Source organism: Scyliorhinus canicula, chromosome 30, assembly GCF_902713615.1.
Source record: "Scyliorhinus canicula chromosome 30, sScyCan1.1, whole genome shotgun sequence".
NCBI lineage: Eukaryota > Metazoa > Chordata > Chondrichthyes > Carcharhiniformes > Scyliorhinidae > Scyliorhinus > Scyliorhinus canicula.
Genome location: NC_052175.1, coordinates 12731730 through 12755757, shown reverse-complemented (window position 1 = coordinate 12755757; position 24028 = coordinate 12731730). Strand labels below are relative to the sequence as shown.

Here is a 24028-nt window from a genome sequence, read left to right as displayed (position 1 = left end):
AGGAAAAACTAGAACCAGAGGACACCATCTCAGACTGAAGGGACGATCCTTTAAAACAGATGAGGAAGTTCTTCAGCCAGAGGCTGGTGAATCTGTGGAACTCTTTGCCGCAGAAGGCTGTGGAGGCCAAATCACTGAGCGTCTTTAAGACAGAGATAGATAGGTTCTGGATCAATAAGGGGTTCGGGGGTTATGGGGAGAAGGCAGGAGAATGGGGATGAGGAAATATCAGCCATGATTGAATGGCGGAGCAGACTCGATGGGCCGAGTGGCCTAATTCTGCTCCTATGTCTTATGGTCTTGGGGTTTGCTTCTGTCGCGAGGTCCGTCTCCGAGGGGGATGGGGAGAATGTGGGACTCCCACCGGGAGTCAGGCGGAACGGTAGCACAGGGAATACGCTGAGGGGAGTCTGCACGTTTTCCCCGTGTCGTTGGTTTCCTCCGGGTGCTCCGGTTTCCTCCCACAGTCCAAAGATGTTCAGGTTAGGTGGATTGGCCGTGCTAAATTGTCCCTTAATGTCCAAAAATGTGCAGGTTAGGTGGATTGGCCGTGCTAAATTGTCCCTTAGTGTCCAAAGATGTACAGGTTAGGTGGATTGGCCGTGCTAAATTGTCCCTTAGTGTCCAAAGATGTGCAGGTTAGGTGGATTGGCCGTGCTAAATTGTCCCTTAGTGTCCAAAGATGGGCAGGTTAGGTGGATTGGCCGTGCTAAATTGCCCCATGGTGTCTAGAAAGGTTAGGTGGGGTTACAGGGATAGGGTGAGGTGTGGGCTAAAGTAGGGTGCTCTTTCCAGGGACCAGTGCAGACTCGATGGACCCCGGGTCTCTAGCGCTGTGAAGCAACAGTGCTAACCAAGAAAAATGAAAATCGCTTATTGTCACGAGTAGGCTTCAAACGAAGTGACTGTGAAAAGCCCCTAGTCGCCACATTCCGGCGCCTGTCTGGGGAGGCTGGTACGGGAATTGAACCGTGCTGCTGGCCTGCCTTGGTCTGCTTTAAAAGCCAGCGATTTAGCCCAGTGTGCTAAACCAGCCCCTCCTGTTTCATGTGGGATTTGCAGCAGGAGTTTGGAAAGAAGGCAGCGCCGTGGATAAAGTGGAAACATCCTTTTATTCCCATTTGAGATTCCTGCTCGCAGGCGTACAATCTGATGTAACCCTCGGTGATATAAGATCTTTATTTTAATATTTACGGAATTCATCTGTTTCCCCCACCGCCCCCCCCCACCCCACCCACCCAAACCTCTTTCGTTCGCTCTCTCCAAACATTCCCTGATATGTCATTTTTTTTATTTGAAAAAATTAGTGCAGACAATACTTTTTTTTTTACAATTAAGGGGCAATTTAGCACATCTTTGGGCTGTGGGGGCGAAACCCACGCAGACACGGGGAGAATGTGCAAACTCCACGCGGACAGTGTGACCCAGAGCCGGGATTCGAACCCGGGTCCTCAGCGCCGTGAGTCTGCAGGGCTAAACCCACTGCGCCGCCGTGCTGCCCCTAAATGACATGAATGAGATTGCTCCCCTCTCTCTCTCTTCCCCCCCCCCCCCCTCGTTCACCCTCCTCTGCCCCCTCTCTTCCCGCCTTGTTCCTAACATTCCCTGATATTGAAATGACATTAATGTTGATCTCTCCGTCGCTACCCCCCCCCCGGCCTCTGCTCTGAGCAGACTCAGTTCAGGTCAGGCAGAAACGGCTCCCAGTCCTTGTCCATGTGGGTGTAAGTGTCGATGGTTTGCGCCTGAGAGGAGATGGTGTCTGGGGTGACGCTGCTCAGATTGGGGCTGCTCACATCCGCTCTGCTGGTGCTGGTGGCCCGGGAGCTTCTCGCCTCCCTCTCCAGGTCCTCCAGCTCGCTCACGGTCACCAGGTCCCTGTCGCTCCTCTTGACGATGAACTCGTGGGGGTCGTACGGCTCGTCCGAAGTGGTCTCGCCGGCCCCCGACTGCTCCTGGTACCCGAACTCCAGCTCACTGTCACTGCTGGAGCGCGGATAAAAATAGTTAGTGTTCCATTTCCTAAAGACGTTCCTAAACGCAGGGGCAGGGTGGGTTAGCACTGCTGCCTCACAACACCAGGGACCCGGCTTCAATTCTGGCCTGGGGTGACTGACTGTGTGGAGTTTGCACATTCTCCCAGTGTCTGCGTGGGTTTCCTCCAGGTGCCGTTCACACCGGCGGGATCTTACTGTTCCTGCCAACGGCGCCCCCCCCACCCACCAACTACGGGTTTCCCGGGGTACATAGATACACAGAAGCAGGAGATGCATGCAATAAAGGAAATATTGGTGATCATCGGTGATTTTCACCTGCACGTAGATTGGGCAAATCAAATTAGCCACAATGCGGTAGAGGAGGAATTCCTGGAGTGTCTACGGGACGGTTTTCTTCACCAATATGTGGAGGAACCAACTCAAGAGGACGATATCTTAGACCGGGTATGTGTATTGAGAAGTGAATCATTGCCAATCTGGCTGAACGAGGCCCCTTGGGGATGAGCGACCATAACATGATAGAATTTTTTGTCTGGATGGAGAGTGAAGTAGTTGATTCGGAGACTAGGATGCTGAATCTTAATAAAGGACACTGAAGAAATGAGGGGTGAGTTGGCCGTGAAAGATTAGGGACAGTTACTTAAAGGGATGACAGTGGATAGACAATGGCAAACATTCAAGAAACGCTTGGGGGAACTACAGCAACTGTTCATTCCTGTCTGGCACAAGGGCAAAATGGGTAAGAGGGCCAATCCATGGCTTACAAAGGAAATTAGAAATTGTTTTTAAAAATAAATTTAGAATACCCAATTATTTTTTTCCAATTAAGGGGCAATTTAGCGTGGCCAGTCCACCTACCCTGCACATCTTTGGGTTGTGGGGGCGAAACCCACGCAAACACTGGGAGAATGTGCAAACTCCACACGGGCAGATTGGTCAAGAAAAATAATACGGCTGAGGATTAGAATTCAGCAAAGAAGGACCAAGGGATTGATTAAGAAGGGGAAAATACAGTATGAGAGAAAGCTTGCAGCGAACATAAAGACTGACACTGCAATATGTGAAGAGAAAGAGATTGGTAAAGACAAAAGAAATGGGGATGTCTAATAAGGGACAGTGAAATGAGCAATTGAATACATACTTTGGTTCTGTCTTCACAAATGAGGACACAAACCAGATCCCAGAAATGTTGGAGAATGAAAGGTTTAGTGCGAGGGAGGAACTGAGGGAGATCATTATTAGAGAAATGTGCTAGGAAAATTGATGGGATTGAAGGCGGATAAATCCCCAGGGCCTGAGAATCTGCATCCCGGGTGCTTAAGGAGGTGGCTCTGGAAATTGTGGATGCATTGGTGGTCAACTTCCGGGATTCTATAGACTCTGGAACTGTCCCTGTAGATTGGAGGGTAGCTAATGTCAATCCAATATTCAAAAAGGGAGGTAGAGAGAAAACGGAATTATAGACCAGTAAGCCGAACATCAGTAGTGGGGAAAATTCTTGAATCCATTATCAAGGACTTTATAGCAGAACATTTAGAAAGCAGTGGCAGGGTCAGTCAGAGTCAGCATGAATTTATGAAGGGAAATTCATGCTAGACAAAATCTGTTGGAATTCTTTGAAGATGTAACGAGTACAGTTGACTAGGGGAGCCAGTCGATGTGGTATATTTGGACTTTCAGAAGGCGTTTGACAAAGGCCCGCATAAGAGAATATTGTGCAAGATTAAAAAGTGTGGGATTGGGGGAAATGTATTGAGGCGGATAGAAAACTGGTTGGCAGAGAGGAAACAAAGAGTAGGGATTAATGGGTCCTTTTCAAATTGGCAGGCAGTAACCAGTGGGGTACCACAGGGATCGGTGCTGGGACCCCAGCTATTCACAATATATATTAATGATTTGGATGAGGGAATAAAATGTAGCATCTCAAAGTTTGCAGATGATACCAAGTTGGGTGGGAGGGTGAATTGTGACGAGGATGCAGGGATCCTACAGCATGATCTGGAGAGGTTGGGCGAGTGGGCAAACCAATAGCAGATACAGTATAATTTGGATAAGTGTGAGGTTATTCACTCTGGAAGCAAGAACAGGAAGGCAGATTACTACCTGAATGGTTGTAAATTGGGAGAGGGGAGTGTGCAGCGGGACCTGGGTGTCCTTGTGCACCATTCGCTGAAGGTAAGCATGTAGGTGCAGCAGGCGGTAAAGAAGGCTAATGGTATGTTGGCCTTCATTGCAAGAGGTTTCGAGTACAGGAGCAGGGATGTGTAGTTGCAATTATACAGGGTCTAGTGAGGCCACACCTGGAATATTGTGGGCAGTTTTAGTCTCCTCTGAGGAAGGATGTTCTTGCTCTCGAAGGAGTGCAGCGAAGGTTTACCAGACTGATTCCAGGGATGGCGGGACTGTCACATGAGGAGAGATTGACTGGGTTGGGATTGTTCTCGCTGGATTTCAGAAGAATGAGGGGGGATCTCATAGAGACTTATAAAATTCTAACAGGACTAGACAGGGTAGATACAGGGAAGATGTTGCCAATGATGGGTGTGTCCAGAACCAGGGTCACAATCTGAGGATTCAGGGTGAATTATTTCGGACAGAGATAAGGAGACATTGTTTCATCCAAAGAGTAGTGAGCCTGTGGACTTCGTTACCACAGGATGTAGCATATGCTAAAACATTGAATATATTCAAGAGCTGGCTGGATATAGCATTTGGAGTGAATGGGATCAAAGGAGAAAGTTGGATTAGGCTATTGAGTTGGATGATCAGCCACGATTGTGATAAATGACAGAGCAGGCTCGAAGGGCCAAAAGGCCTCCTGCTCCTATCTTCCATGTACCTATGGTTCAACTGGGCCGCTATTCGCCGGGGTTTAGGTCAAGAGGACATCTGATTGAAACGTGTCAAATTCTGACAGGGCCGGGGCAGACTGGAGTCCGGGAGGATGTTTTCCCAGGTCGGGGAATCTAGGGAGACGGGGTGGGATTGAGATGAGGAAAAATGGGCTGGATTCTCCGCCCCGCCGCGCCCCATTTCTGCCTCACCCTGCTGGCGGGGATGCTCCATTAACTCCGGCTGGTCAATGGGGTTTCCCATCGGAGAGACCCCCCGGAGAGACCCCGGGCTGCCGGCAAGACGGAGCACCCCGCCGGCGGAGAATGCCACCCAATGCCTTCGCTCGAGGGGTGGCGAGCCTGTGGAATTCTCCACCACAGAAAGCTGCGGAGGCCAATCACGGAATGTGTTCAAGAAAGAGATGGATAATTGTCATGGCATCAAGGAGCGGGGGGGGGGGGGGGGGGTGAAAGCGGGAACGGGGCATCGAGATAGCGGGTCAGCTGCGATCATATTGAATGGCGGGGCAGGCTCTAAGGGCCGAGTGGCTTTACTCCTACCCCTCATTCCTATTCAACCCAACCCGACGCCCAGGTCTACTGGCTTCTCTGAGGAGGTCTTCCCTCCCCTGCCGGACTAAGATTCCTGAGGTACCTTTTCATGCTCTGGTGCCCAGAGGTTCCGGATTCCAGGTCACTGGGTAGGCCCGGGGCCTTCCGCTTGCCCGGCCTCCCGGCCGCCTCGCCCAGTCTCTTGCGCCTGAAGAGGGCCCTCAGCGCCGCATCCTTCTCCTTGGAGACGCCCAGGTCCTTGTAGAGCGCTGCCCGGATCTTCTCCTTCAGGCGGGTGCGCAGCGCCTTCCGCTCCTCCTTGGCCTTGTCCTGCCGGCTCTTCATGCTTTCCAGCGCACTGATCCACAGCTTGACTTTCCCGGAGTCGCTGGAATCCCTGTCGGGGTTGGGTGGGTGGGGGGGGGGAAGAGACATTCTCAAGGTCAAATACAAGGGACAAAACAGCTCAACATTTCTCCATCACCATTCGTACTGTTACGGACCAGGGGTTAGAAACCTCCAAAGTGTATCATGGAGTTCACCTGACCTACAACTGTTTATAGATTTTGGTTACGGTGAGTACAAGGGCCTGCCTTTCAGGGGTTATTCAACAGAGGCGTTCAGCACTTTTAATTAAAAACCAAAGTTTATTCTACGAATTTTGTTAACATTTTTATAAACACACAGTAATCATTTTTATCAGCTACCAACATAAAGACCCTACACAGCTACAGTACTCTATATATAACCCTTAATAAATTCCTCCCTTTAACTGTTCCAATTTAATAACAAGATCCCACAAACCAGACACCCCTTTTCAAAGGTGTGTGGCCCCGCACACACCACTCAACACCTGGTTTAGACACTTGTGGGGCTGTTTAGCTCACAGGGCTAATCGCTGGCTTTTTTAAAAGCAGACCAAGGCAAGCCAGCAGCACGGTTCGATTCCCGTAACAGCCTCCCCGAACAGGCGCCGGAATGTGGCGACTAGGGGCTTTTCACAGTAACTTCATTTGAAGCCTACTCGTGACAATAAGCGATTTTCATTTCATTGTTATGGGCCAGAGTTTAGAGAACCCCAAAGTGTATCATGGAGTTCACCTGACCCACAACTTTTAATAGATTGTGGTATGGGGAGCACATGGCCCACTCTACAGGTGTGGTACAGCAGAAATGGGAAAGTACTTTTTAAAGCAAAACAATGTTTATTCTATGAACTCAAGTTAACCTTTTTAAAACATACAGTGACCACCTTAGCAACCATCAATTCAAATACAACCCCCAAAGACTACAACTAAGTAATCCTTAATAACTTCCCAAACAACATCCGGAAGACAAAAGAAGCACCTTTTAACAGAAGCACATCAGGTTTACATTCACTACTGAGAACATTTATAATTCTGAATTCACCAAATAATCAAGAGATAGTCTTTTGATGGCAGAGAGAACAGCAGTACACCTGCTCTGTCTGGCTTCAGCTCCAACACTGAAAACGAAACTAAAACACACCCTGCAGCAAACAACCTAAAACGAAAGTAAAAAGCTGTCAGACAGCCCAGCTCCACCCAATCTCTGACATCACTGCAGTAGTAAACATTCATTTCTTAAAGGTACTCTCACTACAGATATTTATATACACACCTATTTATAAACACCCATTTTGCAAAGATACTCTCACAAGACACGCTATTGTGTCCTGTCCAAAACAGCAGCTTTGAATTTCTTCCAGAAAACAATTATTTATTTTCAAGTTATTAAGTGATCCAGAAACAGCTTTTAAAATGCAGAGAGAGAGAGAGATAGGACAAGACTTCTCATGACAGTACACACATTAGGAACAGGAGTCAGGCCTTTTGGGCACCTTCGACAGTGTGGCACGCCCTCTCAGGGAGGGTTACGTGCTGGAATCATTCGATGGCCAAGGGAGAAGACATCTCGAAAGAGGCGGGAAGAGACAGTGTGGATGGACAGTTACGGGAGGAGAGGGAGTGCTGCCAGAGGAGACCCACGCGTCAGAGTCTGAACTTACACTTCTTCATCGATGTCTCCCTGGTACGCCAAGGGGCCCATGCATATGGAGCAGATGTTGTTCATGTGTTGGTAACAGTCTGTGCAGTAGAAACCTAACGGGGAACAAGGGCAGGATGAAACACACCACTATGCACAAGATCCCCTCCGAGCCTCTCGCCACCCTGACTCAGAAATATACCTTCACTGTCGCTGGTTTAGAAACTCCAAAGTGTATTATGGAATTCACCTGCCCTGTAACCTGTTCTTGAATTTGTCTAGGGCAGTGTTCTTCAAACTCGGGGGGCGCGACCCGTGGGCGGGTGTCGGGAGGGTCCAGATCGCGCAAATCCCAGTGCAGCAGCCAGCTTTTAATAACGGCGGCTGCAAACGGCCATTAAATTGACCGCAAACATGGAAATAAAAATTCGTCCGCATTGCGCATGCCGCACGATTGCTATTTTAAAAAATGGTCGCAGCTTAATCACTCACTTGTGCATGCACAATTTATCATTTCACTTCATTGTTCCTTGATTACCTGGAGTAATTTTAAAAGGTGCAATGAAGTAAGTAGTTTATGTGTGTCATGTTCCTGTCTCCATCTATATTAGAATAAAAGGAATGCAAATCATGATTAGTCAGACTCACTCTTGCATTTCCTTTTTCACAATGGTATTTCCATGCTCATCTGTGTACTGTTCCTCTGTAACCATTTTTTATTCATTTATTTTATTAATTTTTTTTTTACAAGTTCGGGGGGGAGTTATTTAATAAAAGTTTACGGAAGAAATTCAGGACTTTGGACAGATGGAGACGCCAGACTTTCCGACACCGGAAGGCTTCACCTTTATCCAACAGGTTCCGTTGGAGGAGCGTGCACGAGGGCCAGAGGGACCCAAAACCATTTCCTCCATTTTTGTCAGCAGCAAACAAGGTAAGAGAAAATGGTGGGTCGCGCAGGTTGGCCGGCGTGGGTCGCGAAGGTCGGCCGGCGTGGGTCACGAAGGTCGGCCGGCGTGGGTCACTCAGGTCGGCTGGCATGGATCATGAAGGTCGGCCGGCGTGGGTCGCGAAGGTCGGCCGGCGTGGGTCGCGAAGGTCGGCCGGCGTGGGTCGCGAAGGTCGGCCGGCGTGGGTCACGAAGGTCGGCCGGGTTGGGTTCCGACGGTTGGCCAGTTGGTAAAAATGGGTCCCCGGAAAAAAAGTTTGAAGAACACTGGTCTAGAGTGAGCACAAACACCTACTTCAGGTGTTATTCAACAGTCTGCTTTAATCAAAAACAAGCTATACTCTAAGAATTTAGTGAACATTTGTATAAACACACACAGCAAGAATTTTTATCAATTACAAACATAAAGGCCCCACACATCTACATAAATTTATGTATAACACTTAATGACTTCCCCTTTAACTGTTCCAATTCAATAACAAAATCCTATAGACCAAAACCCCCTATTCAAAGGCGTGACCCAGCACTCTGTATTCTCACTTGAATAAGACTGGCTTTTCCTGAGATTCTGACCCCGTCTCACGAGTAGGTTAAAACCCTTCCAGAAAGCAAACTATATCTTTTAAGTCACCAAAACAGCAGGTGGTTATAATCAATAGAGAAACAGGCGAGTTCTCTGTCTGCGTCCACAGCAGCCAAATGTGAAAGTGAAACCAAAAAACAGTTCACAGAGCCACAGCCCAGCTCCGCCCACTCAATGGCATCACTGAAGCCATGTGATAAGACAAAAACTTTTCTTAAAGGGACACTCACATGACACTGAGTTAAAATCCCGGAACTCCCTCCCGAACAGCACTGTGGGTGTACTTACGCCACATGTTCATGATGGCGGCTCACCCACCACCTTCTCAAGGGGCAATTAGGGATGGGCAATAAATGCTGGGCCCGGCCAGTGAGGTCCCATGAAGCAGTTAGGGAAAAAAAGATGGAGTTATAATGGAGAGCGTCCAAGATGGTGGGTCTGGCTGAAAAGGCCTCTTGCTGTTACACGTGGGAACATTTGTATGAAGGCCCGCCTCACTTCTGTTTGAAATCTGCCTCACCCTCGGCCTAAAACTAGGGCCTCTCGTTCTAGAATGTTCAACAAGGAGAGACCTCCGCCTACGTCTATCCTCTCAATCCCCTGTCACATTGTACATCCCGCAACTTGCTCCAAAGGTAGGAATAAGGTCAATGACCTTTTTGTGATGTCCCCGTGGAGTCACGGTGGGAGATTTGAGCTTCCGCCATCAACATTCAACCCAATTAATTGACCTAATTGATGCCAGTTGAATGGTCAGTGATACCTTTACACCCGGGGGTGATACAGGGGACGAAGAGATCATGATCTTCGTCTTCAGCGATCTTCCCGCACGCCATGCAGTATTCCTGGGACAGGCCAGCAAATGCGGCGATCCAAGCAAACACCTTAAACCTGAAAATAGATCCACAATTGAAGCAGGCGATCGACCAATGATTCCGCTGCCGAGAGAGCTGACGGAGTTCTGGAGTCAGTACTGAGGGAGTGCCGCACTGTCAGAGGGTCAGTACTGAGGGAGCCGCCCTGTGGGAGGGTCAGTACTGAGGGAGTGCTGCACTGTCAGAGGGTCAGTACTGAGGGAGTGCCGCACTGTCAGAGGGTCAGTACTGAGGGAGTGCCGCACTGTGGGAGGGTCAGTACTGAGGGAGTGCTGCACTGTCAGAGGGTCAGTACTGAGGGAGTGCCGCACTGTCAGAGGGTCAGTACTGAGGGAGTGCCGCACTGTCAGAGGGTCAGTACTGAGGGAGTGCCGCACTGTCAGAGGGTCAGTACTGAGGGAGCGCCGCACTGTGGGAGGGTCAGTACTGAGGGAGCGCCGCACTGTGGGAGGGTCAGTACTGAGGGAGTGCCGCACTGTGGGAGGGTCAGTACTGAGGGAGTGCCGCACTGTGGGAGGGTCAGTACTGAGGGAGTGCCGCACTGTGGGAGGCTCAGTACTGAGGGAGCGCCGCACTGTCAGAGGGTCAGTACTGAGGGAGCGCCGCACTGTGGGAGGCTCAGTACTGAGGGAGCGCCGCACTGTCAGAGGGTCAGTACTGAGGGAGCGCCGCACTGTGGGAGGGTCAGTACTGAGGGAGTGCTGCACTGTGGGAGGGTCAGTACTGAGGGAGCGCCGCACTGTCAGAGGGTCAGTACTGAGGGAGTGCCGCACTGTCAGAGGGTCAGTACTGAGGGAGTGCCGCACTGTCAGAGGGTCAGTACTGAGGGAGTGCCGCACTGTCAGAGGGTCAGTACTGAGGGAGCGCCGCACTGTGGGAGGGTCAGTACTGAGGGAGCGCCGCACTGTGGGAGGGTCAGTACTGAGGGAGCGCCGCACTGTGGGAGGGTCAGTACTGAGGGAGTGCCGCACTGTGGGAGGGTCAGTACTGAGGGAGTGCCGCACTGTGGGAGGCTCAGTACTGAGGGAGCGCCGCACTGTCAGAGGGTCAGTACTGAGGGAGCGCCGCACTGTGGGAGGCTCAGTACTGAGGGAGCGCCGCACTGTCAGAGGGTCAGTACTGAGGGAGCGCCGCACTGTGGGAGGGTCAGTACTGAGGGAGTGCTGCACTGTGGGAGGGTCAGTACTGAGGGAGTGCTGCACTGTGGGAGGGTCAGTACTGAGGGAGCGCCGCACTGTCAGAGGGTCAGTGCTGAGGGAGTGCCGCACTGTCAGAGGGTCAGTACTGAGGGAGCGCCGCACTGTGGGAGGGTCAGTACTGAGGGAGTGCCGCACTGTCAGAGGGTCAGTACTGAGGGAGCGCCGCACTGTCAGAGGGTCAGTACTGAGGGAGCGCCGCACTGTCAGAGGGTCAGTACTGAGGGAGCGCCGCACTGTCAGAGGGTCAGTACTGAGGGAGCGCCGCACTGTCAGAGGGTCAGTACTGAGGGAGTGCCGCACTGTGGGAGGGCCAGTACTGAGGGAGTGCCGCACTGTCAGAGGGTCAGTACTGAGGGAGCGCCGCACTGTGGGAGGGTCAGCACTGAGGGAGTGCCGCACTGTCAGAGGGTCAGTACTGAGGGAGCTCCGCACTGTCAGAGGGTCAGTACTGAGGGAGCGCCGCACTGTCAGAGGGTCAGTACTGAGGGAGTGGTGGTTTGAGTGAGACCCTTACGAGGGGACGTCAATATGTGACACCAGTAAATCCATTGGGGGATTCAAAAGAAATGTCTTTACCCAGAGAGCGGGGGAGAATGTGGGACTTGATCGCACAGGGAGTGGGAGAGAATGTGCGACTCGCTCCCACAGGGAGTGAAGGTGAATGTGGGACTCACTCCCACAGGGAATGGGGAGAATGTGGGACTCGCTACCACGGGGTGTGGGGGAGAATGTGGGACTCGCTCCCACAGGGAGCGGGGGAGAATGTGGGACTTGATCGCACAGGGAGTGGGAGAGAATGTGCGACTCGCTCCCACAGGGAGTGAAGGTGAATGTGGGACTCACTCCCACAGGGAATGGGGAGAATGTGGGACTCGCTACCACGGGGTGTGGGGGAGAATGTGGGACTCACTCCCACAGGGAGTGGGGAGAATGTGGGACTTGCTCCCACGGGGAGTGGGGAGAATGTGGGACTCGCTCCCATGGGGAGTGGGGGAGAATGTGGGACTCGCTCCCAAGGGGAGTGGGGGAGAATGTGGGACTCACTCCCATGGGGAGCGAGGGAGAATGTGGGACTCGCTCCCACAGGGAGTGGGGGAGAATGTGGGACTCGCTCCCACGGGGAGTGGGGGAGAATATGGGACTCGCTCCCACAGGGAGTGAGGGAGAATGTGGGACTCGCTCCCACGGGGAGTGGGGGAGAATGTGGGACTCGCTCCCACGGGGCGTGGGGGAGAATGTGGGACTCACTCCCACAGGGAGTGGGGGAGAATGTGGGACTCGCTCCCACGGGGAGTGGGGGAGAATGTGGGACTCGCTCCCACGGGGAGCGGTCGAGAGGGCCAACAGAGATATATTGAAGAGTGGGGGGAGGGATGCTGGATAAACACACGAGGAATAGACGGAGATGATGATGGGGGAGGGCGGGGAGTGCGATGAAGAGAGGGATTGGGTGGACGGTCGTGTGGAGCAGCATGACTCAGAGGGGCCGAATGGCCTGGTTCGAGCTTGGTGGTTAATAGTCTGCAGACTGAAACTGACCGTGCGGCGAGGACGAGGATTATGCTGGTATGACCAGCGTCAGTGGAGTTCTTCTGCACCGTTCTGAATAGCGCGTTCACCAGGGACGTGCGTTTCGAGGTGATCTGGTTGTACAGATAGACAATCCGTTCCTGACGGGGACCAAGACAAAAGAGAGTCAACTTTTGTGCACCCTAATCTCCTGCCCCCACCCCCCGCTACTGCCCCCAGCCCTGGCAGAAGCCCCCACACCCCCCCCCCCCCCCCAACCCGGACCAGCGGCACTATCAGCCAACTAATGGCGTTGGTCGCCTTTTCCCGTACGACCCCCCGCCTCGCTCCCTCAGCAGCCAGTTTCCCAATTCTTAAAAGCACAAGTGAACCGCGGCGTCGGGAACTCGACCCATCGGAGGCGGAGAATGGCGGGGAGCCCCGGAGAATCCCGGGCCAGACCCGGGAATGACCTGCAAAACGGTGTTTACTGCACGTGCGGAGCGCAATGCCTTGGCGCCTCTGAGGCACTGGAGTATTGCGATTTGCTGTCAAAGCGGCAGGCCGCCACGATTTCGGCCGCGCCGGAAACCATTTCTCCGCCCAATCGCGGACTCCGGCGCCGGCCCACGGAGAATCCTGCCCCAGGTTTAAACCCGCTGTCTTCAATCATGGCCTCTGTCTGCCCCCTGGTGGATGTCAGTGATATCACAGCCACTCCTGGAAGCTGAGGAAGGTGTCAGAGGGGGGAGAGGGGGGGGGGGAATGTGCGCGGGTATGAGGGGGGGCTGACGGGGGAGGGCTCTGGGGGAGGTGTGGGGGGGGGGGGGGGAGCTCAGATACTGTCGGAGTGCCGCCGAGTCTCACTCACCTGCTCCCTGGAGGGGTAGTAGACAGAACAGACGTATCTTCTCAGTCTGGATATGTAACATCCAAACAGGACGATGAAGAACGTCATTCCGTATAAAACACCTGCCGGGGGAATCCAAACATGGGGACTGACACCGTGATTAAATAATCATTACAACCACGGTGAGTGAGCGCTCGAAGTTTCAGAGTCAGTATAGATTTCAGAGAGAGTCAGTATAGATTTCAGAGACAGTCAATTCAGAGAGAGTCAGTATAGATTTCAGAGAGAGTCAGTATAGATTTCAGAGAGAGTCAGTATAGATTTCAGAGAGAGTCAGTATAGATTTCAGAGTGTCCGTATAGATTTCAGAGAGAGTCAGTATAGATTTCAGAGAGAGTCAGTATAGATTTCAGAGAGAGTCAGTATAGATTTCAGAGAGAGTCAGTATAGATTTCAGAGAGAGTCAGTATATAATTCAGAGAGAGTCAGTATAGAATTCAGAGAGAGACAGTATAGATTTCAGAGAGAGTCAGTATAGAATTCAGAGAGAGTCAGTATAGAATTCAGAGAGAGACAGTATAGATTTCAGAGTCAGTATAGATTTTAGAGAGAGTCAGTATAGATTTCAGAGAGAGTCAGTATAGAATTCAGAGAGAGACAGTATAGATTTCAGAGAGAGTCAGTATAGAATTCAGAGAGAGACAGTATAGATATCAGAGAGTCCGTGTAGATTTCAGAAGAGTCAGTATAGATTTCATAGAGTCAGTATAGATTTCAGAGACTCGGTATAGATTTCAGAGAGAGCCAGTATAGAATTTAGACAGAGTCAGTATAAATTTCAGAGAGTCAGTATAGATCACAGAGAGAGCCAGTATAGATTTCAGAAGAGGCAGTATAGATTTCAGAGAGTTGGTATAGATTTCAGAGTCAGTATAGATTTCAGAAGAGCCAGTATAGATTTCAGAGAGTCAGTATAGATTTCAGAGAGAGCCAGTATAGATTTCAGAGAGAGTCAGTATAGATTTCAGAAGAGTCAGTATAGATTTCAGAGAGTTGGTATAGATTTCAGAAGAGTCAGTATAGATTTCAGAGAGTTGGTATAGATTTCAGAGAGAGTCGGTATAGAATTCAGAGAGTTGGTATAGATTTCAGAGAGTGTCAGTATAGATTTCACAGAGAGTCAGTATACATTTCAGAGTCAGTATAGATTTTAGAGAGAGTTAGTATAGATCTCAGAGTGAGTCAGTATAGATTTCAGAGAGAGTCAGAATAGATTTCAGAGAGAGTATGAATTTCACAAGATTCAGTATAGATTTCAGAAGAGTCAGTATAGATTTCAGAGAGAGTCAGTATAGATTTCAGAGAGAGTCAGTATAGATTTCAGAGAGAGTCAGTATAGATCACAGGGAGAGTCAGTATAGATTTCAGAGAGTCAGTATAGATTTCAGAGAGAGTCAGTATAGATTTCAGAGAGAGTCAGTATAGATTTCAGATAGAGTCAGTATAGATTTCAGAGAGAGAAAGAGTCAGTATAGATTTTAGAGAGAGTCAGTATAGATCACAGGGAGAGTCAGTATAGATTTCAGAGAGTCAGTATAGATTTCAGAGAGAGTCAATTCAGGGAGAGACAGTATAGATTTCATAGAGAGTCAGTATAGAATTCAGAGAGAGTCAGTATAGAATTCAGAGAGAGTCAGTATAGATTTCAGAGAGAGTCAGTATAGATTTCAGAGAGAGAGAGTCAGTATAGATTTCAGAGAGAGTCAGTATAGATTTCAGAGAGAGAGAGTCAGTATAGATTTCAGAGAGAGTCAGTATAGATTTCAGAGTCAGTATAGATTTCAGAGAGAGTCAGTATAGATCACAGAGAGAGTCAGTATAGATTTCAGAGAGTCAGTATAGATTTCAGAGAGAGTCAGTATAGATTTCAGAGCGAATCAGTATAGATTTCAGAGAGAGTCAGTATAGATTTCAGAGAGAGTCAGTATAGATTTCAGAGAGAGTCAGTATAGATCACAGGGAGAGTCAGTATAGATTTCAGAGAGTCAGTATAGATTTCAGAGAGAGTCATTATAGATTTCAGAGAGAGTCAGTATAGATTTCAGATAGAGTCAGTATAGATTTCAGAGAGAGAGAGTCAGTATAGATTTCAGAGAGAGTCAGTATAGATTTCAGAGAGAGAGTCAGTATAGATTTCAGAGAGAGTCAGTATAGATTTCAGAGAGTCAGTATAGATTTCAGAGAGAATCAGTATAGATTTCAGAGAGAATCAGTATAGATTTCAGAGAGAGACAGTATAGATTTCAGAGAGAGAGTCAGTATAGATTTCAAGAGAGAGTCAGTATAGATTTCAGAGAGAGTCAGTATAGAATTCAGAGAGTCAGTATAGATTTCAGAGAGAGAGTCAGTATAGATTTCAGAGAGAGTCAGTATAGATTTCAGAGAGGCGGTATAGATTTCAGAGAGAGTCAGTATAGATTTCAGAGAGAGTCAGTATAGATTTCAGAGAGAGTCAGTATAGATTTCAGAGAGAGTCAGTATAGATTTCAGAGTCAGTATAGATTTCAGAGTCAGTATAGATTTCAGAGAGAGTCAGTATAGATTTCAGAGAGAGTCAGTATAGAATTCAGAGAGTCAGTATAGATTTCAGAGAGAGAGTCAGTATAGATTTCAGAGAGAGAGTCAGTATAGATTTCAGAGAGAGTCAGTATAGATTTCAGAGAGGCGGTATAGATTTCAGAGAGAGTCAGTATAGATTTCAGAGAGAGTCAGTATAGATTTCAGAGAGAGTCAGTATAGATTTCAGAGAGAGTCAGTATAGATTTCAGAGAGAGTCAGTATAGATTTCAGAGAGAGTCAGTATAGATTTCAGAGTCAGTATAGATTTCAGATAGAGTCAGTATAGATTTCAGAGAGAGTCAGTATAGATTTCAGAGAGAGTCAGTATAGATTTCAGAGAGAGTCAGTATAGATTTCAGAGAGAGTCAGTATAGATTTCAGAGAGAGTCAGTATAGATTTCAGAGAGAGTCAGTATAGATTTCAGAGAGAGTCAGTATAGATTTCAGAGAGAGTCAGTATAGATTTCAGAGAGAGTCAGTATAGATTTCAGAGAGAGTCAGTATAGATTTCAGAGAGAGTCAGTATAGATTTCAGAGTCAGTATAGATTTCAGAGAGAGTCAGTATAGATTTCAGAGAGAGTCAGTATAGATTTCAGAGAGTCAGTATAGATTTCAGAGAGAGTCAGTATAGATTTCAGAGAGAGTCAGTATAGATTTCAGAGAGAGTCAGTATAGATTTCAGAGAGAGTCAGTATAGATTTCAGAGAGAGTCAGTATAGATTTCAGAGTCAGTATAGATTTCAGAGAGAGTCAGTATAGATTTCAGAGAGAGTCAGTATAGATTTCAGAGAGTCAGTATAGATTTCAGAGAGAGTCAGTATAGATTTCAGAGAGAGTCAGTATAGATTTCAGAGAGAGTCAGTATAGATTTCAGAGAGAGTCAGTATAGATTTCAGAGAGAGTCAGTATAGATTTCAGAGAGAGTCAGTATAGATTTCAGAGAGAGTCAGTATAGATTTCAGAGAGAGTCAGTATAGATTTCAGAGAGAGTCAGTATAGATTTCAGAGAGAGTCAGTATAGATTTCAGAGTCAGTATAGATTTCAGAGTCAGTATAGATTTCAGAGAGAGTCAGTATAGATTTCAGAGAGAGTCAGTATACATTTCAGAGAGTCAGTATAGATTTCAGAGAGTATAGATTCAGAGAGAGTCAGTATAGATTTCAGAGAGAGTCAGTATAGATTTCAGAGCATGTCAGTATAGATTTCAGAGAGAGTCAGTATAGATTTCAGAGAGAGTCAGTATAGATTTCAGAGAGAGTCAGTATAGATTTCAGAGAGAGTCAGTATAGATTTCAGAGAGAGTCAGTATAGATTTCAGAGAGAGTCAGTATAGATTTCAGAGAGAGTCAGTATAGATTTCAGAGAGAGTCAGTATAGATTTCAGAGAGAGTCAGTATAGATTTCAGAGAGAGTCAGTATAGATTTCAGAGAGAGTCAGTATAGATTTCAGAGAGAGTCAGTATAGATTTCAGAGAGAGTCAGTATAGATTTCAGAGAGAGTCAGTATAGATTTCAGAGAGAGTCAGTATAGATTTCAGAGAGAGTCAGTATAGATTTCAGAGAGAGTCAGTATAGATTTCAGAGAGAGTCAGTATAGATTTCAGAGAGAGTCAGTATAGATTTCAGAGAGTCAGTATAGATTTCAGAGAGAGTCAGTATAGATTTCAGAGAGAGTCAGTATAGATTTCAGAGAGTCAGTATAGATTTCAGAGAGAGTCAGTATAGATTTCAGAGAGAGTCAGTATAGATTTCAGAGAGAGTCAGTATAGATTTCAGAGAGAGTCAGTATAGATTTCAGAGAGAGTCAGTATAGATTTCAGAGAGAGTCAGTATAGATTTCAGAGAGTCAGTATAGATTTCAGAGAGAGTCAGTATAGATTTCAGAGAGAGTCAGTATAGATTTCAGAGAGAGTCAGTATAGATTTCAGAGAGAGTCAGTATAGATTTCAGAGAGAGTCAGTATAGATTTCAGAGAGAGTCAGTATAGATTTCAGAGAGAGTCAGTATAGATTTCAGAGAGAGTCAGTATAGATTTCAGAGAGAGTCAGTATAGATTTCAGAGAGAGTCAGTATAGATTTCAGAGAGAGTCAGTATAGATTTCAGAGAGAGTCAGTATAGATTTCAGAGAGAGAGTCAGTATAGATTTCAGAGAGAGTCAGTATAGATTTCAGAGAGAGTCAGTATAGATTTCAGAGAGAGTCAGTATAGATTTCAGAGAGAGAGTCAGTATAGATTTCAGAGATGGTGCCAATCTCTGTTGAGGACGCGTTCTCCATTCACATTTCCAGATGTAATATTCTCACCGATCAGCGTGTAGATTTTGTAGTTTGGTGGCGATGGAATTATTGCACATCTCCTGGAAACCACGGTGATGTTTCCACTCTGAACAACGTCGAACGATGCCACCATGTTGCGGTAAATATCCGAGGTATAACCTGTTCCATTGATGGAGATTCCCAGTATCACTGGAGCTGAGGGAGATATGTTGCGCAGTTTGGAACTGATGTTGTGACCCAGTCCAGAGCTTGGAAACTTACATTTAGAAAACAATTCAGCGCTTACTGAGACCCTCGAGGAACTTTACCCCAATGTTATCAAAGAATACCCTACCTCTAATCCCATGCAGTTTGATTTTACACGCTAATCTCTTCTGAAAGTCTAAATAAACCACATCTACTGGCTCCCCCTCATCAACCCTACGAGTTACATCCTCGAAGAATTCCAGTGGATTTGACAAGCATGATTTTCACTTCATAAATCCATGCTGACTTTGTCGAATTTTACCATTGTTTTCTGAGGGGCTGGTTTAGCACACTGGGCTAAACAGCTGGCTTGCAATGCAGAACAAGGCCAGCAGCGCGGGTTCAATTCCCGCACTGGCCTCCCCGAACGGGCTCCGGAATGTGGCGACTTAGGGGCTTTTCACTTCATTGAAGCCTACTCGTGACAATAAGCGATCGTTATTATTAAGTGCTTGTGATGATTTGCATCACTGTATATACACGAGGGGTCAATGTAAATGCACTACACTGAGTAAACACTAGAGGGAGCACTAGAGATGTCATGACATGCAAACATACAGCTAATGAACACATAGAATAGGACATGGCCAATGGGCAGTAGGAAACCCAGAGATGACTCGACCACAAGATGGCATTACACAACCCATATATAAGGACAGGGCACACATGCTCTGCCTCGTTCCACAGGCGTCACTTAGAGAGTAGGACAGGGGCAGATCAGAAGCATCACACCCACCACGTGGCTTGGAGCAGACTGGTTAGTCAGACTGGGTTACTATAGCAAGATTGGCAGGAGAACTCATAGAGAACTGTGCTAATGGTTCAATAAATCACATTGAACTTACTCCAAAGTCTGGCGTATCTTTTGATCAAAGCTGCATCGAGTTGCAGCCTGTGTTATCCCGGAGTACATAACACGGTGTGGGCAGCAGGGTAGCATTGTGGATAGCACAATTGCTTCACAGCTCCAGGGTCCCAGGTTCGATTCCGGCTCGGGTCTCTGTCTGTGCGGAGTCTGTACATCCTCCCCGTGTGTGTGTGGGTTTTTTCCGGGTGCTCCGGTTTCCTCCCACAGTCCAAAGATGTGCGGGTTAGGTGGATTGGCCGTGATAAATTGCCCTTAGTGTCCAAAATTGCCCTAAGTGTTGGGTGGGGTTACTGGGTTATGGGGATAGGGTGGAGGTGTTGACCTTGGGTAGGGTGCTCTTTCCAGGAGCCGGTGCAGACTCGATGGGCCAAATGGCCTCCTTCTGCACTGTAAATTCTATGAAACACATCAGATCTCTGCTATAAAATCCTTGATAATGGATTCTCGAATTTTCCCCACCAGCAATATCAGGCTGACTGGTTTATAATTCCCTGTTTTCTCTCTCCCTCCCTTTTTTTTAAATAAATAATTTTTATTGAAATTTTTGAAAAATGCATAACAACAAAACAATAATAATAACAACAATAAACACCCCCCGGACCCGTAACAATGCATATAACGAGCCCCCCCCTCCCCCCTAAACCCGATGAACAACAAAAGAAATTAAAATAAATTAAATTAACATAAACAATACCCCCCTGAACCCCCCCCCCCCTTCTCCCCCGGGTTGCCGCTGCTGCTGACCTAGTTCCCTATCGTTGAGCCAGAAAGTCGACGGAAAGGCTGCCACCGCCTAAAGAACCCCTGCTCTCCCTCCCTTTTTAAATAGTGGGCTTACATTAGCCACCCTCCAATCTGCAGGAACTGTTCCAGAGTCTATAGAATCCTGGAAGATGACCATCAACTATATCTGGAGCCACTTCCTATCAGCCTTCAATCCCATCAATCTCCCCAACACCATTTCGCTACCAATATTGATCTCCTTCAGTTCCTCTCTCTCGCTAAACCCTGCCTTCCCGACCATTTCTGGTTCATTGCATCTTCCTTTGTGAAGGCAGAACACAAGTATATGTGTAGTTGCTCCACCATTTCTGAGTCCCCCATTATAAATCCCCCTGTTTCTGACTCTAAGGGACCTACATTTATCTTCACTAATCTTTTTCTTTTCTCGTACCTATAGAAACTTTTACATCAGTTTTTTTGCTCCCTGCCAGCTTAATCTCGTACTCTATTTTCCGCTTCTTAATCAATCCCTTGATCCTCCTGTGCTGAATTCTAATCAGTTTCCAATCCTTCCACCTGTTGTTTTTCTTGGCCAATTTGTATGCTACTTCCTTGGATCGAATACTATCTCTAATCTTCTTTGTAAACCATGGATTGGCCACTTTTCCCGTTTTACTTTTGCGCCCGATAGGTATCAACAATTGCTGCAGTTCCCCCATGCGTTCCTTGAATGTCTGCCATTGCCCATCCACCATCATCCCTTTAAGTAACATTTCCCAATCCATCATAGCCAACTTGTGCCTCATATCATGGGAGTTCCCATCATTTAGATTCTGGACCCTAGTCTCAGAATCAATTATGTCAATCTCCAGCTTGCTGAAAAATTCTTTCAGATTATGATCACTCTTTCCCACTGGGTTTTGCGCAACTAGATTGCCAATGATTTCTTTCCTAATACACAATACTAAGATGGGCTGTTCTCTAGTTAGAACCATAGAATACCTACAGTGTAGAAGGAGGCCATTCAGGCCCATCGGCTTTGCACCGACCCGCGGAAAGAGCAGGCCCATTCCTCTGCTTTATTCAAATAACCCCACCTATCCTGCACATCTTTGGACACCAAGGAGCCATTTCATCTTGGCCGCTCCACCTAACCCGCACATCTTTGGGCCGTGGGAGGAAACCGGAGCACCCGGCGGACGCCCACGCAGACGCGGGGAGTGCGTGCAAACTCCACACACAGGCAGTCACCCCGAGGTCGGAATCGAACCCGCGTCCCTGGCAGCGAGAGGCAGCAGCGCTAATCCATTGCGCACCGTGTTGGGGGGGGGGAGAAGCTGAATAAAGACATGAGGGGGAGAGGAATAGAAGGATATGTCAATGGCGGGGGGGGGGGGTGGAGCTGGAAAAGGAACACCGAGCAAGACGGGCCAAACGGCCTTGATATGTGCCTCGGACTCTCGCAGCGACTCGGAGGTTGACCTGGGGAACGCCCTCTCCACGCTGACGTAGTATTTGGGAGTAGAAGAAGGTTAAACTCACATCGTGCGACAATCTCCACCTGCAGGTGATAACTGACCATATCGAGGACCCAGAAGATGGTGTAATCCAAGAGGATGATAATCACGACCGACAAGGACTGCTTCAGAACTCTAGAGAAGCCAACGATGTACTTCCGCTTCTCGGAGACGGTCATATAATAGGACCCTTTCCAAAATAAAGAAGTGTTTTCAGTACCACTCGATCGATATCGGCAACCCATAACTGTTGTCAACTATATCCTGGCAAATCTCCTCTGTACCCTTTCCAATGCTTCCACATCCTTCCTATAATGAGGCGACCAGAACTGCACGCAATCCTCCAAATGCGGCCGCACCAGAGTTTTGTACAGCTGCAACATGACCTCATGGCTCCGAAACTCAATCCCTCTACCAATAAAAGCTAACACACTGTACGCCTTCTTAACAACCCTCTCAACCTGGGTGGCAACTTTCAGGGATCATGAGTGTCTTTGGACACTCATGGCAATTTAGCACGGCCAATCTACCTAACCCTGCCCATCCTTGGGCTGTTAACTGAAAAAATTAAAAAGAATTAAAAGTAAAAACTCTGTTTAACCAGGAAGGCAGTTGTCGTTATTTAACAGGGAGACAAAAACTCCACCTGGTGGTCGGAGAGCAGAACTGCACTGATCTGAACAATCTGCCTTTGGCACCATCTGTTGGCCGACCATTGGATTGGCGGTGACCTGAGCACCCTGAACCTTCCTTGCCTACCCTGAACCTAGCTCCATCAGGTGGCGGAAAGACAGAACTGCGGCAACCTGGATTTCTTGAGCAAATCTATAACCGGGGCCGCAACCACGGCAGTGAAAACTCACCTCAAACCTTCCCTCTAATCCCCATTTTTTTTTTGATCCTCTCCAACCCTTACCTTGTGTCTGTCTTGTGTGTGTCCGGGTGGAGGGTGCAGTGGAGATTTGTAATTAGGAAACTGGTCAACCAATGACCTGTCATTTCATGTATATATATTCCTCTTATTATCAATAACCAGTTTGTTAATATTTTGCTTATAAATCGGTAACTCATTTGGAGGGTTAACGATCCCAGGAAACTACAAATTATTGGTTAATTCCCTGATGATGGGACCCCAGGGTCTGCCGGGGGCAAAACTGATCGTGGACTTGCCCAGGGTGTCGTAACAATGGGGAGAACGGGCAAACTATACAGCTATCCAAGGCCGGAATCAAACCCGGTTCTCTGGCGCTGTGAGGCTGCAGTGCTAACCACTCTGTCACCGTGCTGCCTTCTGAGTGAAAATATTTCCCCTCATCTCCATTTCAAACAGGCGACCTCCTTATTTTTAAACACCGCGCCATTCAGGTCAAGAAGCAGGGGAGGGTAGCCAAGGTATGAAAGGGAGAGAGGGACTAGGAGGGAGGGAGGGAGGGAGGGCGGCTAAACCTGAAGAAAGAAAGGCGAACCACGGGGGGGGGAGGGGGGGAGACAGCTGAACTTGAAGAGGGAGGGGCGAACCGTGGAGGGAGGGGGGGGACAGGAAAGGAGAACCAGCGGGGGGGGGCAGGGAAACGGGAGCCGGAAGGAAGGCACGGGGTGCCAAAACGTGCATGGCATCTCCAGCAGCGGGGAACGAGGAGGTTGGGGATGGAGGACGGGAGGAGCAACGGAGGCGAGCGGGGGAGGGACGGCGGCGAGAACCGTCCGGGAGTGGCGGGCGACAGCGGCACGCGACCCGGCCAGGTCTCGCACACTGTGGTTATCTCCCCGGCACCCAAATGTATATTTGCCCCCCCCCCCCTAGTCCCCGCCACCCCTGCCCCCCCCTCCCCCCCCGCAAACAGTCGCGTACGTACGTAGTGTAAATAATTCGGCCAGATACACAGAGCTGCCGCTGTCGAGCTGGTGCACCAGTACCCCACCAGTTAGTCTATTTCATATTTTATTGTATTCTATGTTGGGGTGTGCCCTTCTCATCTAAATATGTTACGGGGCAGCACGGTAGCATGGTGGTTAGCATAAATGCTTCACAGCTCCAGGGTCCCAGGTTCGATTCCCGGCTGGGTCACTGTCTGTGCGGAGTCTGCACGTCCTCCCCGTGTGTGCGTGGGTTTCCTCCGGGTGCTCCGGGTTCCTCCCACAGTCCAAAGATGTGCGGGTTAGGTGGATTGGCCGTGATAAATTGCCCGTAGTGTCCTAAAAAGGTTAAGGGGGGGGGAGTTGTTGGGTTACGAGTATAGGGTGGATACGTGGGTTTGAGTAGGGTGATCATGGCTCGGCACAACATCGAGGGCCGAAGGGCCTGTTCTGTGCTGTACTGTTCTATGTTCTATGTTCTATGTGTATATATATAGATATATGTTTCTTATTCTGTGTACATAACGGTAATTATACCTTGTTCAAAAATTCAATAAAAACATT

The 24028-nt window shown here is 48.3% G+C and overlaps 2 protein-coding genes across 2 annotated transcripts in view; both read right to left on the bottom strand.

The window, feature by feature from the left end:
- Positions 1–1676: 1676 nt before the first annotated feature.
- dcst2 (DC-STAMP domain containing 2) lies at positions 1677–21786 on the bottom strand. Its single transcript, XM_038787083.1, has 8 exons — positions 21633–21786; positions 18281–18448; positions 13377–13477; positions 12536–12666; positions 9686–9813; positions 7413–7506; positions 5487–5780; positions 1677–1986 (listed from the first exon to the last, which is right to left on the bottom strand). The coding sequence occupies exons 1-8, from the start codon at positions 21784–21786 to the stop codon at positions 1677–1679; spliced, it is 1380 nt and encodes a 459-aa protein (XP_038643011.1).
- A 375-nt stretch (positions 21787–22161) lies between these two features.
- Positions 22162–24028, bottom strand: part of smg5 (SMG5 nonsense mediated mRNA decay factor) — a 23554-nt gene continuing 21687 nt past the window's right edge. Inside the window, exon 9 of the mRNA XM_038787082.1 lies at positions 22162–22165. Coding sequence (XP_038643010.1) covers positions 22162–22165 — 4 coding nt within the window. The remainder of the gene's footprint in view (positions 22166–24028) is intronic.